Source organism: Dictyostelium purpureum (genome assembly GCF_000190715.1).
Source record: "Dictyostelium purpureum unplaced genomic scaffold DICPUscaffold_273, whole genome shotgun sequence".
Classification (NCBI taxonomy): domain Eukaryota; phylum Evosea; class Eumycetozoa; order Dictyosteliales; family Dictyosteliaceae; genus Dictyostelium; species Dictyostelium purpureum.
In genome coordinates this window covers 1-21,134 of record NW_003519609.1, presented here as the reverse complement: position 1 = coordinate 21,134, position 21,134 = coordinate 1, and the positions used below count along the sequence as shown (strand labels likewise).

At 25.0% G+C, this 21,134-nt stretch overlaps 10 protein-coding genes across 10 annotated transcripts; 4 read left to right on the top strand and 6 right to left on the bottom strand.

Moving 5' to 3' along the window:
* Positions 1-4: 4 nt before the first annotated feature.
* On the bottom strand, positions 5-2,650 carry DICPUDRAFT_98990 (uncharacterized protein; the record flags this gene model as incomplete). The annotated part of the gene is made up of 2 exons (XM_003291330.1): positions 5-2,476; positions 2,552-2,650. 2 exons carry the CDS (start codon positions 2,648-2,650, stop codon positions 29-31), a joined length of 2,547 nt encoding a protein of 848 aa, XP_003291378.1. The 3' UTR covers positions 5-28.
* Positions 2,651-3,816: 1,166 nt separating this feature from the next.
* Positions 3,817-4,942, top strand: DICPUDRAFT_155977 (uncharacterized protein; the record flags this gene model as incomplete). The annotated part of the gene is made up of 2 exons (XM_003291338.1): positions 3,817-4,668; positions 4,736-4,942. 2 exons carry the CDS (start codon positions 3,817-3,819, stop codon positions 4,940-4,942), a joined length of 1,059 nt encoding a protein of 352 aa, XP_003291386.1.
* Positions 4,943-5,025: 83 nt separating this feature from the next.
* DICPUDRAFT_38905 (uncharacterized protein) lies at positions 5,026-6,132 on the bottom strand (the record flags this gene model as incomplete). Its single annotated transcript, XM_003291329.1, has 1 exon — positions 5,026-6,132. A coding segment is annotated over one exon (1,107 nt), but the record flags the coding sequence as incomplete, so codon positions are not given.
* A 749-nt stretch (positions 6,133-6,881) lies between these two features.
* Positions 6,882-8,612, top strand: DICPUDRAFT_57286 (uncharacterized protein). Its single transcript, XM_003291337.1, has 3 exons — positions 6,882-7,711; positions 7,792-8,186; positions 8,264-8,612. The coding sequence occupies exons 1-3, from the start codon at positions 6,912-6,914 to the stop codon at positions 8,464-8,466; spliced, it is 1,398 nt and encodes a 465-aa protein (XP_003291385.1). The 5' UTR covers positions 6,882-6,911; the 3' UTR covers positions 8,467-8,612.
* Positions 8,613-8,803: 191 nt separating this feature from the next.
* On the top strand, positions 8,804-9,455 carry DICPUDRAFT_89356 (uncharacterized protein; the record flags this gene model as incomplete). The annotated part of the gene is made up of 3 exons (XM_003291336.1): positions 8,804-8,874; positions 8,971-9,121; positions 9,399-9,455. The coding sequence occupies 3 exons, from the start codon at positions 8,804-8,806 to the stop codon at positions 9,453-9,455; spliced, it is 279 nt and encodes a 92-aa protein (XP_003291384.1).
* Positions 9,456-9,852: 397 nt separating this feature from the next.
* Positions 9,853-10,952, bottom strand: DICPUDRAFT_57285 (uncharacterized protein; the record flags this gene model as incomplete). Its single annotated transcript, XM_003291328.1, has 2 exons — positions 10,839-10,952; positions 9,853-10,749 (listed from the first exon to the last, which is right to left on the bottom strand). The coding sequence occupies exons 1-2, from the start codon at positions 10,944-10,946 to the stop codon at positions 9,853-9,855; spliced, it is 1,005 nt and encodes a 334-aa protein (XP_003291376.1). The 5' UTR covers positions 10,947-10,952.
* A 355-nt stretch (positions 10,953-11,307) lies between these two features.
* DICPUDRAFT_82049 (uncharacterized protein) lies at positions 11,308-13,318 on the bottom strand (the record flags this gene model as incomplete). The annotated part of the gene is made up of 5 exons (XM_003291327.1): positions 11,308-11,606; positions 11,644-11,797; positions 11,879-12,153; positions 12,219-12,758; positions 12,946-13,318. The coding sequence occupies 5 exons, from the start codon at positions 13,316-13,318 to the stop codon at positions 11,308-11,310; spliced, it is 1,641 nt and encodes a 546-aa protein (XP_003291375.1).
* A 1,028-nt stretch (positions 13,319-14,346) lies between these two features.
* On the top strand, positions 14,347-14,532 carry DICPUDRAFT_13981 (uncharacterized protein; the record flags this gene model as incomplete). Its single annotated transcript, XM_003291335.1, has 1 exon — positions 14,347-14,532. A coding segment is annotated over one exon (186 nt), but the record flags the coding sequence as incomplete, so codon positions are not given.
* A 682-nt stretch (positions 14,533-15,214) lies between these two features.
* DICPUDRAFT_38883 (uncharacterized protein) lies at positions 15,215-16,702 on the bottom strand (the record flags this gene model as incomplete). Its single annotated transcript, XM_003291326.1, has 2 exons — positions 15,215-16,388; positions 16,590-16,702. Coding segments are annotated over 2 exons (1,287 nt in total), but the record flags the coding sequence as incomplete, so codon positions are not given.
* A 2,566-nt stretch (positions 16,703-19,268) lies between these two features.
* On the bottom strand, positions 19,269-21,134 carry DICPUDRAFT_82045 (uncharacterized protein; the record flags this gene model as incomplete). Its single annotated transcript, XM_003291325.1, has 2 exons — positions 19,269-19,309; positions 20,243-21,134. Coding segments are annotated over 2 exons (933 nt in total), but the record flags the coding sequence as incomplete, so codon positions are not given.

Here is a 21,134-nt window from a genome sequence, read left to right as displayed (position 1 = left end):
TTTTATCATAAATTAAATAATTATTTTATTATTTTATTTTATTTTGTTCTCTTTTCTTATTTAAAAATAACTCGTGGGATTGTTCTGATGTTTTCTTCTGTAATAATACTCTTTTTTCAGTGCCTGAAATTACAACTGTTGATTTTACACTTTTTCTCTTTTTTAGTTTACTATCTAAGTCTTTACCTTCTTTTGGTGGTGTGTTTGTAATGTTGGTTAGTGGTGATTCTGATGATGCTGAAATAGATGGTGTTTTGGGTTTTAGCGATGATGTAGTTGTTGTTTTTGATAATGATGATGGCTTGGCCAAAGTTTTGGATAAAGATGATTTAGTTGATGACGCTATTGTGGAGTTACTGCTTGTTTTATTCATTAGATTGGAAGCAAATGTTGGTTGGGCATATGATGGCAATGATTTGGTTGTAGCAGTTGAAACTGGCTGTGTTGTGGCTGATGAGGCTGTTGTAGTGGTTGATGCAGATTTGGGTTTGGTTAAAGTTGATGAAAGTGTACCTGATTTAGAGGATAAAGTGGTTTTGGTTTTATTTACAGAGCTTGATGAGGTAATTGGTTTACCAGTTGAAAATGTTGGTGTTGTAGATGGTTTAGTAGATAATGATGATGATGATGGAGTGGTGGTTGTTGTTTTACCCGTTGATGTTGCAGTCGGCTTTTTAAACAATAATGATGTTGGTGTAGTTGTTGCAGTAGCAGATTTACTTGTGGATGATGCTGAGGCAGTAGGGGTGGCAGTTGGAGTAGCAGTAGGGGTGGCAGATGGTGTTGTTGAAACATTTGATTTTGCACTTAATAGAGTTTTATTTAAGTTTAATTTGGATGGAGTTGTTGCAGAGATTGAATTTTTTTGTTCGCCTGATAATAAAACAGGTGAATTAACAAGGGTACTAGATAACATACTAGTTTTAAATTTAGTTGGAGTTTTTACTGTTGAAAAATTAATTGATGATGATAAAAATGGATTTGAAACACCTGATGATGTTAAATTACTGTTTTTCTTTGGTGTTATTGGATTTAAGGTTGTGGTTGGTTCTGAGTTATTTGGTTTTAATGGTGATTTTTCAATTGACATTTCCATATCCTCTGGTTGTGCTAAATCTTTTGTACTGGTTGTATTGGTTGTTGTTGTTGTTGTTATTGTTGTAGTAGTAGATTCTGGTTTATTTAAAAATGGTAAATTTGAAAAACCTAATTTAGCCCACATATCTTTTCTTTTAGTTTCATAATCTGTAATGGATTGAAGTTTATCGAACTCGGCTTGATGAATTTTATCAAAATCTGGTTTTTTTGTAACTTTGCTAATGGGATTGGTTTTGGTTTTATTTGAAACATGGGGATTCATTTTTGGAACAGGTCTTGCAACTTCGGAATATCTAATCTCATTTGTTGTTGCGGTAATTGCTTTTTTCTTTGATGTGATATCTTTTAATTTCAATAAAGACAATCTCTTTTTTAATGCCATAAAATCATCTTTTCTATTATCGGTTGTTACAGAAGTTAAAGTTGGTGAAATTTGTAATGGAGATTTATTTGTTGTTGCAGTTGCAGTTGGGGGGACAGTAGTGGCAGTGAAAGATGGTGATAAAGTTGGGGAAATTTGTAATGGTGACTTTACTTTATTTTCTATTGTTGTAAACGATACTTCCGCTGAAGCACCAATAGTAGCCGAACTAGTAGTTGCCATTACTGTTTTTTCTTTATAGTTGACATTTATTATATCAACTTTTCTTGGTGAGATTTTTGTTAAATCTAAAGAGGCAATTTGATTTATTATATTATCTTGATCCCTTTGTGAACTTGGTGATAAAACAGCAGATGGTGACATTGGTGATTGAAATGACATATCGATTGGGTTATTTGGTAAAACTATATCATTTGTTGGTTTAAAATTTGAAAATTTAAGTGAATCCTTAAATAAATTATTTTCGTTATTGTTTTTATTTTCGTTGTTAACATTATTACTATTATTATTTGTAGAGTCATTATTTATATTATTTACACTAAAATTAAAGTTTGAATTTGAAAATTGTAATGGTTGAAAAGTTGAAGATTGTGATTGGGATTGTGATTGAATTAATTTATTATTATTTAATATATTTTTTATAATAGATTTTTTGTCATCAGATAATAAGGAGCCTGTATTTTGGTAATTATTTAAATCTAATGTTGATGAATCTAAGTTAAGATTAATACTGTTATTATTATTATTATTTCTAAATATTGTTTTTCTTCTTGCTAAAATTGGAGGTTTATATGTTGATATATCACCCTGAAATGAATAATTTGATAGCGATGATGAAAATCCAATTAAATTTTCATTATTAATATTGGTATTACTATTAGGTGCAGTTTCTAATTGATCGATTGTCATTAAAGACATATTTGATTTTTCTTCTTCGTGGTAAATAATTCTTGATTGTCTTCTGTAATGTTTTAAGATACTTGATATAATATCAGGCTATAAAAAAAAAAAAAATTATAATTAGTATTCTTTTTTTTTATTTTTTTATTATTTTTTATTTAAGTATCTTACTTTTTCAATGTCACTCGACATAATATGAATTCTATTAGCTCTGCATATCTTCAAGAGGTCTTCTCTTGAATATGTTTGCAATTTTTCTTTTGAATACATTTTATATATATATATATGATTTATTTAGTAAAAAAAATGGAATTTAAAATTTTGATTATATATGAATATTTATAATTATGTTTCTTTTTATAAATTCTATACAATTATAAATTATATACAAAAAAAAAAAAAAATAAAAAAAGAAAAAAATAATGATGTGTGATATTTTTTAAAGATATAATATCAGTGTTATTGTTTTACTTTATTTTATTGTGTGTGTGAATAAAAATTATATATAAATTAACAATAACTTTTTTTTTTTAAACAATATTATTAATAAAAAATAAAATAAAAAAAAAAAATAAAAAATTATAATAAAAGAAAAAAATTAATAAAATAAGATGGAGGGAAAAAAAAGAATGTGTTATTTTTAAATTTAAAAAAATTTAATTAACAACATAGAGATATCACACCAATTTTAAATAAAGTTAATATTATTTTTAGTTTATAATAATATTTTGATATTATGATATTGAAGATTGGGTGTGATGTTAATAATAGTGAGTGTTGGTGTGTTATTTCAAAACAACAAAAAAAGGCTGTGTGGTGGTTGTTTTATTATTAATGAAAATAAAAAAAAAAATTAATGAAAAAAAAAATGAAAAAATTCAAAAAAAACAATTTCATCTTTTTACTTTTTTTTTTTTTTTTTAGAACCGTTAAATTTAAAAAAAAGAGGGAAATAATTTTATTTTTGTTAAGATATAAAAATTTAGATTTAATCTTAAAGATAAAACTAAACAAGTATCATCATTAAATTTTTTTTATAAAACATTAAATAATTTAATCTAGATAAGATATAAAAAAAAAAAAAAATCATACATTATTATTTTTAATTATAAAATAATGATTTATTTGATCATCAAATTAAATATTCTAATTAAATAATTATAAGAATATTAATTGATACATTTTTTTTTTTTCAACAATAAAAAAGATGATGATCAAAACAAATATGTGTGTTGGTTCCAAAAAAAATAAATATTTTTTTATTTTAAATTTTTTTTATTTTTATTTTTTTTCTTTTCATTTTTTTTTTTTCATTTTTTTTTTTTTTTTCATTATTATATTACCTCTTTTTTTAATTTTATTTTTGATTATTATTGTTATTATTTTTATTATTATTTATTTACAAATTGATTAGATAGTTAAAATAATAGTTAGTAATGGATACAGAGGAACCAAAAAAGACATTAGAGGAAAAGAGAAGAGAAGCTAGAAAGAAAAGAATTCAAGGTAATGTTTCAGATCGTTTAAGTTATATTTCAAGTCATACTGAATCATTAAAGAATGCCGAGCCAACACCAGAACCAACACCATCAGATAATGTAGCAAATGGTAGCAATCAACCACCCAATTTATTTGATTTATTAAATGGATCAAATCAAACTCCTCAACCAAAATTAAATGATCCAATAACATTCACATTCTTAAGATGGAGTGGCGTTTTATTTTTTTCAGTTATTTTCCTTTGCATCGCATTTTTATCATGCTCACCACAAATATTAGAACAAGTTAATAACAGCATAGAAAACTATAACATCGACTCTAAACCAATTAATCACATACAAAATTTTATGCATCAATACCAATGGTTTATTAAATCTATAGTAAATGCATTACTCCAAAATCAAGCAACAGCAAACGAAAGAGGTTCAGGTGGAGGTTTCATTGGAACTGCCCAATCAATACGTCAAACCATCTACACATATGGCTGTTTATTAGCAGTTTGGTTAGTTTGGGAATTTTTATTAGTTTTTAAATCAAGACAGAATAGCATCGCTCTTAAACAAAAGACTTTTCTTTCAATTGCCCGTTCAGACGCTTTATTAATCGCTTTCTTTTACACCACATTATTGGATTTAACTCTTCGTTTTAAAAACGAAATATTTTCATTCGAAGAATTAATCTACATTAGAGATAATTATGTTTTTAGTACAATCTATTATCCAATCGTAATCGCTTTAATTGGTCAATTTATTATTAATAGTTTATTAAAAATTAATATTGTTCAAATGGTATGTGAAAATATTTAAATTATTATTGTTTTTATGATTATTAATTGTTTTTTTCTTTATTAAATAGAATCCAATGATTAATAAAGTCGCTCAAGGTTTAGCTCATTTCATTTTGGCATTATTCATTGTATTAACCTGTATCGATTGGTGGGAATGTACATCATGTTATTGTAAATCATTTGGATTATTATATATTATTTCATCAAAATCTAGAGGTTTATTTTTATGGGCCCATATTTGTATAAATTTCGCTTCAAGAATTTTACCATTTTAATAAATAAAATAGTAATATAATAAAAACTAAATAAAAAAATTTAAATCTAACACTAGGTGTTTAAAAAAAAAAATTAAAATTATTTATTTATATTTACTACCATAATTATTTGGATCCATAGATGAGTAATATGGTTTTGCAGTTGCGGATGGGTTTGGATTAATATTGAATGATGGGAATGATTTGATGCCCATTGGTTTAAAAACTGGTGCTGGAATTTTAGGTTTATTTTCTTCTTCAGTTGTACTGTTTGTAGTTGAAGTAGTTGAGTCAGAGTCGTTCTCTGTATTGTTTTCCAATTGTTGTTGTTGTTGTTGTGTATTATTTTGATATTTATTGCTGTTATTATTATTTGGTTTGACTGGTGGTTTGTTTGATTTTGACCAATTTAATTTAATATTACAATCGTCAATTTTAAAATTATTATATAATGAATCTATTGCATTTTCAGCAGCGCTACGAGTATCGAATGTTACAAAAGCACATTTTTGGTGTGGAACCATTTTAATTTTTTTAACTGTGCCATAAACGAAAAAGTTATTTCTAATATCTTCTTCTTTAACTTTATCTACATCTAAATTACCTAAAAAGAGAGTTGTAACTGATTCATCTGAGGGTTTTTTTGGTGGTTGTGATGAGGTGTTTTCAATTTGACTTAACATTCTCTGGGCTACTGGATCATTGGTGCCATGGTAACGATCTTTAATTGATTGGTTAATTGAATGTGAATCTACATTTTCGTTTGGGCCTGGTTGGGCATGTCTAAATGGACATTGATCACCTCTATTACAATCACCCTTTAAAAAAAATGAACAAATACGACCTTGATTTGGATTTTGATTTTTGCTATATGGTACTGATCTTTGAACTTTTTGTATAATATCTGATGGTTGGAAATTGTCATATGAAACTTCACCATTATCGATCATTCTTTGATTTTGTGTTGCCATATATTCTGTACCTTTTTCTGTAACTGGTGCACTATCAAATTGAGTGGATAATACTGCATCTCTTACTTGTACTGGAAGTCCAAACTCTAAATCGTGTATACATACTTGACATACGTTTTTAATTTGTGAACATGTTTTACAAATCTCTGTTTTCTTCCATCTGCTACTATTTCCTGGTTTCCATTTATATACTGTGAATGGTCTAGCGCATATTTTACATTCTTTATCATTTTCTGATCTATTCTATTAAAAATAATAATAATAATTTTATTGTCAGTATATTTATTTATTGTTTTTAAATTGTTTATAGTATATAATCAAACAACTTACCATTGTCATATATGGACTATCACCTAAACATTTTTCGCATATAACCGGAAAATCCTGTTGTTGCTTTATATTTTGATCTTGATTATTCTGTTGTCTACTTTTATACATTTTTATATTCGTTTCTTTTATATATATATTTAAAAATTATTTCAATAAATCAAATAATTAATCGAAATTAATGAACGATTTAAATGAAAAAATTAAAAATAAAAATAAAAAAAAAATTTTGAAAAAAATTAAAAAAAATTAAAAAAAATTAAATTTTTTTTTTTTTTTTTTTTTTTTTTTTTTTTTTTTTTTTTTTTTTTGTGAAATTATTTAAATAAACCTAATTATGTGTTGTGTGTTAGTGGGGGGTAAATGTATGCGATTATTTTATTGTTGTACATTAAAGTTATATCTATTATGATATACTTTTATGCATAATATTATAAAAATGAATAAATTTTTTTTTTTTATACATAAAGGGTAATGTATTACTACAACTATTATAATGTAATATAATTATTATAATTAAATATTAATTTTAATTTTAATTTATTTTAATTTTAATTTTTTTTTTTTAACAATTATATTTGAAATTTAAATATTATAATTTTTTTAATTTAATTATTTTCATCCATAGATATCCTTATCATATAAAAAAAAAAGTAATCAATAAATGAAATAATATAACTCTATATAAAAAAATGAACAATGATGAAGAATATAGTATATTATTTAATTTAATTAATAATAATAATAATAATAATAATAATAATAATAATAATAATAGTAATAAAAATATAAATCATAATACAGATTATTCAACAAAGTTATTTTTTAAAATTTTTAGAAGTGTTGTTTTAAAAAGAATTATTTTTAATTTTATTAAATTAAAAAATTTAAATTATAGAGTTAAAGTTTCAAGTACTGATCAGTTAGAAAAAAACCCAAATAGCGAATTCATTTCAGTTTTAAATGTAGAGCATCATTTTAACAGTAACCAATTACCATTAAATTTAAAGTCGTTAATATTCGAAAACCATTTTAATCAAATTATTTTACCTGGCGATATTAAAAAATCCATTGAAGAATTAGTGTTTGGATATTATTATCAACACCCAATAAGAAGTGGGATTCTTCCAGATAATTTAAGATCAATAACATTTGGCTTCTATTTTAATCAGCCTCTAACCAAAGATTTAATACCAAGAAACTTAACATCAATTAAATTTGGGTTCTCCTTTAATAAACCAATTGAACCAGGGGTATTTTCAAACTCTCGGGTCCAGTCTATTACTTTTGGGCATTGCTTTAATCAAGTATTACTAGTGAATTCAATTCCAGATAGCTGCACATCTTTGATTTTTGGGGAAAAATATAATCAAATATTTAGACTTGGATCATTACCACCAAATATCACCTATCTCAAACTTCCATACCATTACAACAATCCTCTTAAACCAAATCTATTACCAAAGAATTGCCATACTATTTTATTTGGATGGTAAGAATTTTAAAAATAAATATTAAAAATAATAATGTATATACTAACTCATGTTATTTAAAATAAATTAATATTTATAGGAAATTTAACCAGCCAATATCTAGAGGTGATATTCCATCCTCTGTAACCTCTCTCGAATTTTCTCACTACTTTAATGAACCTATTAGACCAAAAGTATTGCCTCAGAATGTAAAAAATTTATCTCTAGGGTGTTCATTCAATAAAAAGTTAATGGCTGGTTCATTACCATCAAGTCTCACTAAGCTTGATTTGGGTTCATCATATAATCACTCAATAGGACCCAATACTATCCCATATGGTATTAAAGAACTATCACTTCCTCGAAATTTTAATAAAAAACTTTTAAAAAACTCGATTCCTTGTACTGTAACCACACTTAAGTTTGGCTATGAATACAATCAAATAATAACTGCAGGAACTCTTCCAAACTCAATAACCTCATTAACATTTGGTGGTAAATATAAATTTAAATTAAACATATTTATTCATTTGTCAATACATTGATTACTAAACCAATTTTCATTTTTTTAGGATGCTTCAATCAACCCATTGGATATGGTGTTTTACCACAGAGAATCCTTAAAATAGAGTTTTCAAGAAATTACTCACAAACACTATTACCAGGTGTCATACCAACAACTTGCCATACTCTTTTTATAAATATTAACGTATTTTATAAAAAAAGAGATATTTTAAATAATTTTCCACATATTAAAAATATTGGTTGGAAATAATTATCATATATATACACACTTACATATAAAATTATATATTTATTTTTTATTTATTTATTAATTTATTTATTTAAAAATACATAAAATATAATAAATCTTTTATCACAGAGCTAATGATTTAAATTGATCATTAATTAGATTTATATAAAAAAAAAAACTATCAGAACAAAGAATATTCCTTTTATTATTTTTATTTTTATTTTTAATTTTTTTTTTTTTTTTTAATTTTTAAAAAATTTTTTTAAATTTTTTTTTTTTTAAATTTTTCTTTAGTTTTTTTTTTTTAATTATTTAATAATTTTTTTATAAATTTATATATACACTAAAATAAAGTAAAATGTTAAGATCAAAAATCTTACCACAAGTTTTAAATCAAGCAGTTAGCAACTCAGATACTAAAGGTGTTTTGTATGTGGAACATTTTTAATATGTTATTACGACAGCATAAAAAGTAATCGTCAAACATAATCACCATATATTAATCGTCTTTTATTTTTATTACAGATTAATGAAAGATGATGGTTCATTAATTGCATGCTCAGAAGAATCACCAAGTTCACATAATATTTCAAAAATTGTTGCAGCTATTACTGCTAATATTTGGACTGCATATAATAGAAATTCAGATTTACAATATCAATTAATTGATTGCGAAGTTGGTATCATATATTTAGATTTAATAGCATGGAAATTTTATATATCACCATAAGGTAACAATAATATTGACCATTATTTTTATTATTATTAAAACTTTAGGAAGGAAGATTTGTTATTACAAAAGTAGCCTCACTTCTTTTATGTGTTTATAGCGATACAAATACAGAATTTGGTTTATTAAAATTAAAGGTTTGATTATTTACTAAAATTAAATACACAATAATTTTCTATGAAAAACAAAATGCTAATAGTTTATTTATAATTTTATATTCTAGACACAAAAATTACGTGAATATTTAGAAGAGCCACTTAATAGCGTTGAGCAAATATAGGAATTTTCATAAATAATTGTATCAATTTATATAAATAATATAAAGAGAAAAAAAAAATAAATAAAAAAAAATAAAAAAATAAAAAACATTAAAATTTTACACATAAATATAGGTTTTTAGTTGGATAAATATATATATTGGTATTGGGAAGAATTTTGGGATAAATATACATTATAAATTTAATGTAATTTCAATAAATTATTTTTTAGGATAGATTTATTAAAGATATTTATTTTTCTTTATGAAAATTATCTTTTTTAAATAAAAGATATGTATACTATAAAATTGTAAATAGAGATGGTAAAAAAAAAAAAAAAATTAATATAAATAGATTTTTATTTTATTTTTTGTTTAAATTATTATATATTATCTATTTATTTGTTTATTGTTTTTTGTATTATTGTTGTGGTTTATTTACCAAATTTGATTTTTTAATTTCTCCTTTTTCATAGTCTGATAGATTTTGGATGGTTGTGCTGCAAATTGCAGAGATTGCTTCTTTTGTGTACCATGCTTGATGAGATGAAACAATTACATTGGGAAACGAAACCAAAAGCTGAAGATTTTCATCTTTGATGATTTGGTCGCTGTGGTCTTGGAAGAAATATTCCTCCTCGTGTTCATAGGTATCTAAACCAAGGTAACCAATTTTACCGGTTTTTAAAGCATTGATAGCATCTCTTGTGTTAATAAGAGCACCTCTTGAGACATTGATTATCATAACACCATCTTTCATTTTAGCAAGTGATTCTTTATTGATTAAATATTTTGTTTCTGGATTTAGAGGAGTGTGAAGACTAATAATATCACATTTCTTCCATATTTCATCAACAGAATCTACATATTCTACACCCAATTCTATGCATTCTTTGGATTTGTAAATGTCATATGCAAATACTTTTGCATTGAAACCCAATCTTAAAACACGGATCAAATGATACCCAATATTTCCGGTACCAATAATACCAAATATTTTGTTGCTCATATTGAAACCTTCCAAACCATTTATTTCAAAATTTCCTTCTTTGACACGACTGTATGCTTTGTGTGTTTTTCTATTTAAAGTTAGCATTAAAGATAATGCATATTCTGAAACCGCATTTGGGGAATATGTTGGAACTCTTAATACTGGTATTTCTAGTTTGCTTGCAGTTTCTAAATCTACCTTGTTGAATCCTGCACATCTCATTAAGATTACCTTTACACCATTCTCTGATAACTTTTTAATAACATCTTTATTTAAATCATCATTTACAAAGCAACAAACTGCTTGATATCCTTTTGTTTCTTTGACCTATTTTAAAATATATTTATTAGTATATAGATTTAAATTGATATTTTTATAATATTAATATTAAATTTTTAATCTATAAAAATACTTACAGTATTAATATTTAGAGGTTGAGTAAAATAATCTATTTTATATTCACTATTAACATTTCCAAACCATTTTTGCCAATAAGGTTTACTTGAAAATAAACAAATTTTCATATTTCTATCCATTTTTATTATTTCTTTATTTCTTTCTTAATAGGTAAATTAAAAAAAAAAAATGAAAAAAATGGGGTGAACAAAGAAATAAAAAAATTTAATTTAAAAAAAAATATATTTTTTTATTTTTAATAATTATTTTTTTTTTAATAATTATTAATTATTTTAAAATAATTTGATGAACATAAAATGGGGGAAGTGTGTGAATATGAACATAGTATATATTTATTGCCTATTATAATAAAGATATATGTTATATTAATATAAATTTTTTTATATTATAATTTTTTTTTATTTAATTAAATTTTTTTATATTATAATTTTTTTATTTAATTGAATTATTTTTATAGTTTTGATTTCTTTAAATTTTCTCTATATCTCCTGAGATATTATTACTATCACCCTCATCATTATTTTCATTTGGAGTTTTTTTTAATTTTATATTTTTAAAACTATTTCTTTTTTTTTCATTTGTATTATTACTATTATTACTGTTTGTACTAGAAGAGGAAGAGGAGGAGGTTGATAAATTAATATATTTATTTAAACCTATTTTATTTATAATCCACCTCAATTTTGTACTTTCAGTCCAAATTGAGATTACTAATGGGTCAATACCAAAACCAAGGAATACAGTTAAACCTAAAATTGAAACTACAACTACATTTTAAATCATAGCCAGGTACATTTAATATACATGATGATTTATCACCTACGGTTGTACTGATACAATGTGCCCATAAATAAACCGAATCAAAAAACTCGTCAATTCTTTCCTCCAAATAAAACTTTAATGATGAAGCAAATGTTATATTAAACAATAAAAAAACAATAGTTAGAATCATTTTAGCCTATTTTAAGAAATTTTATAAAAAGGTATTAGTAAGTTAAAAGTAAAAGTAAATAGGTTAATGATTGTCATAATAGCTTACGTTGAAAAATAAAATGAGTCTATTTGGAGATTTCAAATACATTTTAGTAATTTTTATGACAGATAAGATTGCAAATATTGTCATTAAAGACAAGGAAATCCAACTGGGTATATAAAAACAGAGATATTGCCATACACCACCATCATCACTGGAAATCCAACATCCTGAAGTTGCTACAGTTGCACCATATTTACCTCCAAATGCTGGTAATGCCGTTAGAATAACTATCAATGACCATATGAAAATTCTATATCTACCAAAGTGCTTTAATGGTTCTAAAAAATATAAAATATTAGATTTTTTTTTTTTTTTTATTTAATTATAATTAATAAAAACTTACTCATTTTAGAATTAATATAAACTTCATATGTGATTACTGGACACCAGAAAATAGAGGTAATGGCACCAAATTGAAACAAAATACCAACCAATAAACATAAATGATCTGATTGTGATTTAAATCTACCTCTGTCGTGAAGGCTGCAACTAAAATTATTATCAGCACTTTCTACAAAAAGACTAAGACAAGTAATCCATGCACCTATTGTCAATGATAAAATACTTTCCATATTGTGAGTTATTTTATTTGGAAGTACACCGAATGTGATTATCATATAGGTACACGCTACAAATGATAAAACAGTTAAAGCCCAATTGGCCCTATCTAAAATTTTCATTTTATCTTTTGGGTAAATATCGAATGGACAATCTATAATACACGAGTCAGTTACATAATAATACAAATCTTTGCCTTCTTTTACATAATCTTTTGCATTAAGTAGAGGGGAAGGACACTCTATTTCATTACTGTTATTATGTTTAATTAAAAGGTTTGTGTTTGTGCATTGAATTGGTATACTGAAGTTATATTGACCTGGGTCTATTATGGAATATTCTGTATCATTCTTCGGAAACATATCGATACCATTGCTATATGTTGAATTGCAAGACAATGTTTTTAAAAAATTTTCTATATACACTTTTCAGGGTGTCTCTGACAATACTGAATAGTGAATATTATTAATATTTTTATATAATTTAAAAGATGATATATTTATATAACTTACAACAAACATCGTGACATGGTAATGATGGTAAATAAAAGGTTATGGTTGTGCTATTTGGTAATTTTTCTTCCTCAATATTACATTTTGGGAAGCTCTGTAAACAAAATAAATAGGTTGCATTTGATTTACATTCTTTTGTTGTTAATTGTAATAGTCCCAAATTATACGATGCATTATTATTAGTTGATTGGAATGTTGTATTTGGTGGTAAATAAAATGAAGTGTAATTTAAATATGGATAGCAAACTGATGTTTCATTAAAAGGCTGGCATGTTCCGCCCAATTCAATTTCATTATTCTGTGAAACTGATTTATTAATAAATAATGTTATAAATAATAAAAAAATAAAAATTAAAAATAAAATTTTTTTCATTATATTAAAAAAAAAAAATTAAAAACAAATTATATTTACTATAAAATATTATTTATAACTATAAATTTTATAAAAAAATATTCGTATAATGTTTTTTTATTGAATTTTATTGATAACTAATTAAAATAAAAAACAAATTAATAAAAAAAAGAAAAAAAAATATTATAAAAAATTATATTTTAGAAGTCCATTGCACATATTTATTTATATTTTTTAAGTTCTTTCAAAGAATCTTTTGCTTAAGAAAACTTAATTTTAAAAATTATTACCAGTCGGAATTTTTTTTTTTTTTTTATAAATTCCCAAAACCGAAAATAAAATATCATTAAAATTATATTTATAATTTTCATATATCATTTAATAAATGAAATATTTGAAAAATAATTTAAAAAAATATTTGAGTAAATTTAATAGGTTTAAAAAAAAAAAAGATTAATTATAATGATTTAAAACTTTTAAAAATTTTTTTTTTTTTTTTTTTTTTTTTTTTTTCAGTTAATTAAAACATTATCTTCATCCCTATTCCTCCTCTTTTTATTATTAACTCTTTTTCTCTTTTCTTCTTCATCTCTCTTTATTTGTTATCAAACTCTTCACCAGCATTAATTCTTATCTTTTCTTCCTCTTCTAATTTCTTTTGTGTTTCTTTTTGCTCAAACTGATTATAATAATCCACTACTGTATTATAATGTTTTCGAAAATTATGCTCATGAGTCCAATGTTTTTATCAATATAAAAAATTTGTTTTATTTTTCTTTGGAAATCACTATTATATGAATTAAGATAATTTATTCCTTTTTTATTTTTTTTTAAAAATTAAATATTTAAAATTAAAATTTTTTTTAATTATTATAATTAAAAAAACATCTATTAAACATCATATCCATAAAATTTTAAAACTATATATAATTTTTTTTTTAAATTTTAAATTAAATTTTATTATCACATATATTAAATTCAAAAAATTAAACAAACAAATGGAAGTATTTAATCCACATTATTTCCAAGTCCGTAGTGACCGTGATAAAATTAATGCTATAAAAGACGCCGCAATCGTTGGTCTGCAAGTATATTTCGTTACAGTATGTCACTATTATTTAGAGCATCATGTATTAAAAGAGATAAATGAAGATAAAGAAGATAAAGATAAAATCAGTTGGGAAACATTTAAATTAAATTTTACAGAAAATAAAGAAGCACAGAAAATTGCTAAAGGCGTTGAATTAGACAAGGTATCGGAATTATGTAGAAATACATATATACATGTTGGTGTCAATGATCAAATTGAAATTGAAAGAGTTTTAAATAATATAAAATTAGTATATAGTGCAATTCCATTATTAGTAATAGATTATCAATTTAGAAAATATAAAAAATCACTGCTTCGTATATGTCGTTATATTACAGATGAAGAGTTTAATTTAAATTAGAAATACAAAATATAATACTAGTAACCACATTAAATATATTAAATTAAAATAGTAAATGTAAATAAAGTAATAGCTTTCCTTTTTTTAGTTTTTTAAAATCATTAATATTCATAATCAAACTGTTTTATTTTATCTTCTTTGTTTATAATATATTTTAAAAAACTTTATTTGCATTTGGCAGAATTATAACGAAAGAAGTTCCACCACACTTTATAAACCGGGTGGAACTACTTGCTTAAAACCACGACCAAATGTGAGTTTTGTAAGATTATTTGGTAATGTGCCGGGTGGAACTACTTGCTTAAAATTATCACCGAATGTGAGTTGTTGTGAGACTATTTGGGTTTGGGTTTTTTGAAGTTCAAGCTTTTAAAAATGAATATTATATTTTTTTTTATTACCCAAAAATATTATTGTTAACTTATAATATTTTAATTTTAAAAGTTTAATATTTATAGTTTTATTATTATATTTTTATAAATACCCTTTTATATGAACTGTATCCGTGTTCTGTAAGACTATTTGGTAATGTGCCAGGTAGAAATACTTGGTTATATTTATTGTTGAATGTGAGTGCTGTGAGACTATTTGGTAATGTGCCAGGTGGAATTACTTTGTTAAAACCATCACCAAATGTGAGTGTTGTGAGACTATTTGGTAATGTGCCGGGTAGAACTGCTTGGTTAAAATCATAACCGAATGTGAGTGTTGTAAGACTATTTGGTAATGAGCCGGGTGGAATTACTTGGTTAAAACGATGACTAAATGTGAGTGTTGTAAGACTATTTGGTAATGTGACAGGTGGAACTACTTGGTTAAAATTATAACCGAATTTTAGTGTTGTGAGACTATTTGGTAATGTGCCAGGTGGAATTACTTTGTTAAAAGCAACACCGAATTTTAGTGTTGTGAGACTATTTGGAAATGTGCCGGGTGTAACTACTTGGTTAAAATCATTACCGAATGTGAGTGTTGTGAGATTATTTGGTAATGTGCCGGGTGGAACTACTTGGTTAAAATCATCACCGAACATGAGTGTTGTGAGACTATTTGGTAATGTGCCGGGTGTAACTACTTGGTTAAACTTATTACTGAGTGTGAGTGTTGTGATACTATTTGGAAATGTGCCGGGTGGAATTACTTGGTTAAAATGATCACCGAATGTGAGTGTTGTGAGACTATTTGGTAATGTGCCTGGTGGAATTACTTGGTTAAATTCATAACCAAATACGAGTATTCTAAGACTATTTGGTAATAAGCCAGGTAGAACTACTTGGTTAAATTTAAAACTGAATATAAGTATTGTGAGACTATTTGGTAATGTGTCGGGTAGAATTACTTGGTTAAAACTAAAACTGAATGTGAGTGATGCGAGATTATTTGGTAATGCGCCCGGTGGAACTACTTGGTTAAAATAATGACGGAATGTGAGTGCTGTGAGGTTATTTGGTAATGTGCCCCGTGGAATTACTTGGTTAAAATCATAACCGAATGTGAGTGTTGTGAGACTATTTGGTAATGTGCCGGGTGGAACTACCTTGTTAAAACAATGACCGAATTTAAGTGTTGTGAGACTATTTGGTAATGTGCCGGGTAGAACTACTTGGTTAAAATCATCACCGAATGTGAGTGTTGTGAGACTATTTGGTAATGTGCCGGGTGGAACTACCTTGTTAAAATTATTACCGAATGAGAGTGTTGTAAGACTATTTGGTAAAGTTGTTGGTGACATATTAAAATGGTTCAAATATAAATCTGTCAAAAATGGTGGAAATTCATTTTTATCTGGTAGTGTATCACCATGCCACTCAAGTGTTGTTATATATGATTTATCTTTAAACTGTTTATATTGTGATATATCAAGATTTACAACATTATGTTCAATAAACTTTAAAATATGTTTATGAATTTCATTTCTTAAAAATATATTATTCCAAACTATATATAATAATCTATAATGAATAGTTAAAAAGAGAAAACACCAATTAATATGCTTTTAATTAATCGACTATTATTTAAACTTATTGTATTGTATTGTACTGTACTTACCTATCACTAATATTACTACTGTTTTTTAACTCTTCATTTATTTTAAAGTTAGTTAGTGATGATAGCAGCTTATTCATTGTTAATGAATTCCTTCAAAAAAAAAAAAAATATAAAAAAAAAAACTGTAAAAAACTGAAAATTTTTTGATATTGGGAAAAAACTGAAAAAATAAAAAAATAAAAAATATTTTTTGAAAAAGATAAGATTTATTTTAAAAATTGTTGAAAAAAAAAAATAATTGAAATGAATAGTTGAACAATATTTTGATTTATCTTCTTCTTCTTCTTCTATTATTGCTATTATTATTATTATTATTATTGTTTTCATTATCGTTATTATTACTATTATTATTATTATTATCAACGTTATTATTATTGTTTTGGTTTCTTATGAAATTAAGTAATTCTTGATTAATATCAATATTATTATTGTTATTATTATTATTATTATTATTATTGTTTTGATGATAATTATTAATAGCAGAACCCCAATTATTTGAATGAAATCCACTATTGTTATTATTACCATGTACTGGTTGAATATTTTGTCTTATTTCAGACTTCATTACAACAATTGTATTTGGCATACCTTTATGTTTTATGCCACTATTTGTTGCAGAATAATAATAACCTGGCGGTGGTGGTGGAAGATTAATCTATATATTCATTATTAAAAAAAAATAATATTAATATATAATTGTATAAAAGATATTATATATTATTAAAATACTGACAGTTTTTTGAAGAGACCGTTTACTATCATTGATACTATCTGAACATGCAATAGAATTTATAGATTCTATTTTTTTTTGTTCAATTACCAAATTAAGTTGATTCTCTCTTGAATCCAATTGTATATTATTAATTTCGAGTATTGGTACGTTTACACCATTAATAACTTCACAAACATTAGGATATATTGCCAAAATAGAATCTTGGTAATTTGGTTGTTTTTTTTAATTTTTTTAATTTTTTTTTTATATGTAATAATTTTTTTTTTTAACTATTTAATTAATAATTCATTGTCCTCGATGTTATTATTTCTAATTTCTGGAATACAAATAATTAAAAATGCACCTACACACTATATCATAATATTTTGATAATCAAAATAAAAAGTTCCTTAAGGAAAAAAAAAAAATTTTATTAAAAAATTTATTATTAAAAAAAATACTAAAAAAAACATTAAAAAAATAAATAAATAAAATTGGTTTGTTTAAAATTTTATTTTTTTTATTAAAAATTTTGGTTAATAAAAAAACTGCATCTTCTAGACAAAGAAAATTTAATGATACGCGATCAGGTATAGATCCTTGGAAAGAATGAGATAGATATTGAAATTTTCCTTGTTATATTATTGAAGAATGAAAAAAATATATTTTTGATTTGGGAATTGTTTTTGATTGAACTTAAGATTTTAACCAACGAATCCAATTCAGAAGAAAATATTTGCCCACAAATTTTGCTAAATAAATCCAGACAATGTGCCAAGCAAGAATGACTGCCAAATTCTTTTGCTTGGCTGTTCGGGTTGTTGCATACGGATATTAAGTCTTTAAGTTCGTGTTTTGATTTTTTTAAACGGTCAACCAAAACGTGGTACAAGTTTTCTGAAGTATGTTTTTTTTCACCAAAATAAATAAAATCTAATAATACTTTTTGTAAAATATAATTATCATCTATGAAGTGAACATTGAGACATAAAAAATAATAATGGTTATAAGGTGATCTCCATAAATCTAGTGAAATGGCTTTTTTGCCAATCGCCCTGACTTTTTCTGATTGTAATACCCTGAATTCTTTGTATTCAACCATTTGTTTTGGTTTGTATTGAATATATTTCCCATCAGTGGCAATTTCCATTAATTCAATAAAATGTGAATTTTTGAATAAATTAAAAGATTGATCATTTGTAACGACAAATTTAATCAATGCTTGTTGTAATAATACCTTTTTATCAACTGGAACTTTATGTTGAATTTGTATGAAATAAGGTATTAATTTTATACCTCTTTTTGCAATCCATGAAAACATAAATCTGGTGAGTTCATGTTAATATTGGAAAAAGAGTTAATTCTAGCTCTGTTAAATGTCTCTTGAAAAACACAAGTAAACCTATTAATTTCTCAATATCTTTAAAGTGCTTTCCAGATTCACATACTTGAATTGGCAATTTGATTTGGTTTAAAAAAGTTCGTATATTAGTATAATTGTTGTCATATAATATTTATAAAAATAGATTTTAAAATTAAATTACCTTTTTCTATAACTATAGCAAAATTGGTTTGGTTAGATGACGTAACTCTTTGTATACATTTAGCGGCAATACATGCTGTACCACCAAGATGGTTATTTGTTGTTTCTTCATTTCACTTTTAAATATTTTTTATAATTGAAAATTTAGAAACTGAATAACCACCAAAATAGTAAAATTTGTAATTTTACAATAATAAACCTCTATTAACGGAGATTTCAGTTTGTTTGATAATAATTATAACAAAATTCCATGGCCCCTAAAAAAAAAATAATAAAAAAAAAAAAAAAAATTTTAAAAAAAAAAAAAAAAAAAATTAAAATTTTGCAAATGATCATATGAAAAATTATCTGATGTGGTTAGAATATTAAATTAAATCAATAAAATAAAAAAAGAAAATATTATAATTTTAGAAGAGTTAATTTACTTTTTTTTTTTAAAAAAAAAAAAAAAAAAAAAAATTATATACAGTATATCTAAACTAAAATTGATTTCATTTTATTATTTATTATAATTTATTTAAAAATAAAAACCAAATTTCTATTTTGAAGGAAGGTATTTACTGGGATTCAATAGTTTATATTCGTGGCAGAAGAAGAATAGATCTAAAACCATTCGATGATTACAATAGTTGCTTGACCAGAGCAATGTATTATAACCATCAAATAGTAAATAGAAAGCTTCAATAGTTTCAATTTGGTTGGTGCAATCCCTGGTATACTATTTGAGTCTTTACCTTATTTGATATTATAGAGTTGATAGTGTTACAGAACTAAATATTACTAACTAAGAATTATATTAATACTAAATTATATAAAACATTAAATATAAAATATTATAAACACTTACAATTATTTACTTTATAAAAAAAATATGAAAGTGGGTTGTTGATTGTGGTTATTGACATATTTAAAAGTCAATTAAGTTATTTCGTCTGGTGTGAGATGTAGTTATCTAGATTTTCAAAATAAATATTAATAAATGGTTTAATATTATAAATAATATAAATACTAAAGATATTTTACCTAAATTATATTGAGATTTTTTGGAAGCATCTGAAATGGAGTGTTTTAAATACCAAGAGTTTTTTAAATGATTATATATTGTGGTGTGTATTTGGCCCATTTTCCAAGTTTTTCATCAAATTCTTTAAATAGTTCTTAAAAATTTTCCCATTAGATTGTAGATGCACCTGAAATATCAAATTTAGATTCTGGTGCATAAAATTTTGGGTAATTTGATGCGGTGGTTGGAGTACTTGGTTCTGGTGTTGGTTGTGGGGTGGATTGTGCAAATGATGCATGTGATGTGTAAATGGTTACCCACTCACCAAGTTCTTCATCATACTCCTCAATTGATGGCCCCTCACCCATTCCCTCATTTGATTGTGTTGATGCACCTTCAAAATAGTACTTGGATTCTGGTGCATAGAAACTTGGATAGGCAGATGAGGTGGTGGGTGTACTTGGTTGTGGTGTTTGTTCTGGTGTTGGTCCTGGTGTGGATTGAGCGAATGATGAAGGTGAGGTATAGATTGTTACCCACTCACCAAGCTCTTCATCAAATTCCTCAATTGATGGCCCCTCACCCATTCCCTCATTTGATTGTGTTGATGCACCTGCAAAATAGTACTTGGATTCTGGTGCATAGACATTTGGATAGGCAGATGAGGTAGTGGGTGTACTTGGTTGTGGTGTTTGTTCTGGTGGTGGTCCTGGTGTGGATTGAGCGAATGATGAAGGTGAGGTATAGATTGTTACCCACTCACCAAGCTCTTCATCAAATTCCTCAATTGATGGCCCCTCACACATTCCCTCATTTGGTTGTGGTGCTGATTGTGCAAATGATGAAGGTGATGTGTATATTGTAACCCACTCACCAAGTTCTTCGTTATACTCTTCAATTGAAGGTCCTTCAACGAATTCTGGATGGGCGGATGACTCTGGTGGATATACGGATGGGGTTGCTTGTTGTGGTGGTGGTACATGCATTGGGGTTGAAGTTGAAGTTGGGGTTGATTTTGATTTTGGTTTTGATTTTGATTTTGATTTTTGTTTTGGATGTGGTGGAGTTGAAGTTGATTT

Bases quoted from the DNA above. Each gene is read 5' to 3' on its own strand.
- DICPUDRAFT_57286 (XM_003291337.1), top strand. From the start codon at position 6,912: ATGAACAATGATGAAGAATATAGTATATTATTTAATTTAATTAATAAT. The intron at 7,712-7,791 runs GTAAGAATTTTA...TAATATTTATAG, and splicing joins CATACTATTTTATTTGGATG to GAAATTTAACCAGCCAATAT. The intron at 8,187-8,263 runs GTAAATATAAAT...TCATTTTTTTAG, and splicing joins AACCTCATTAACATTTGGTG to GATGCTTCAATCAACCCATT.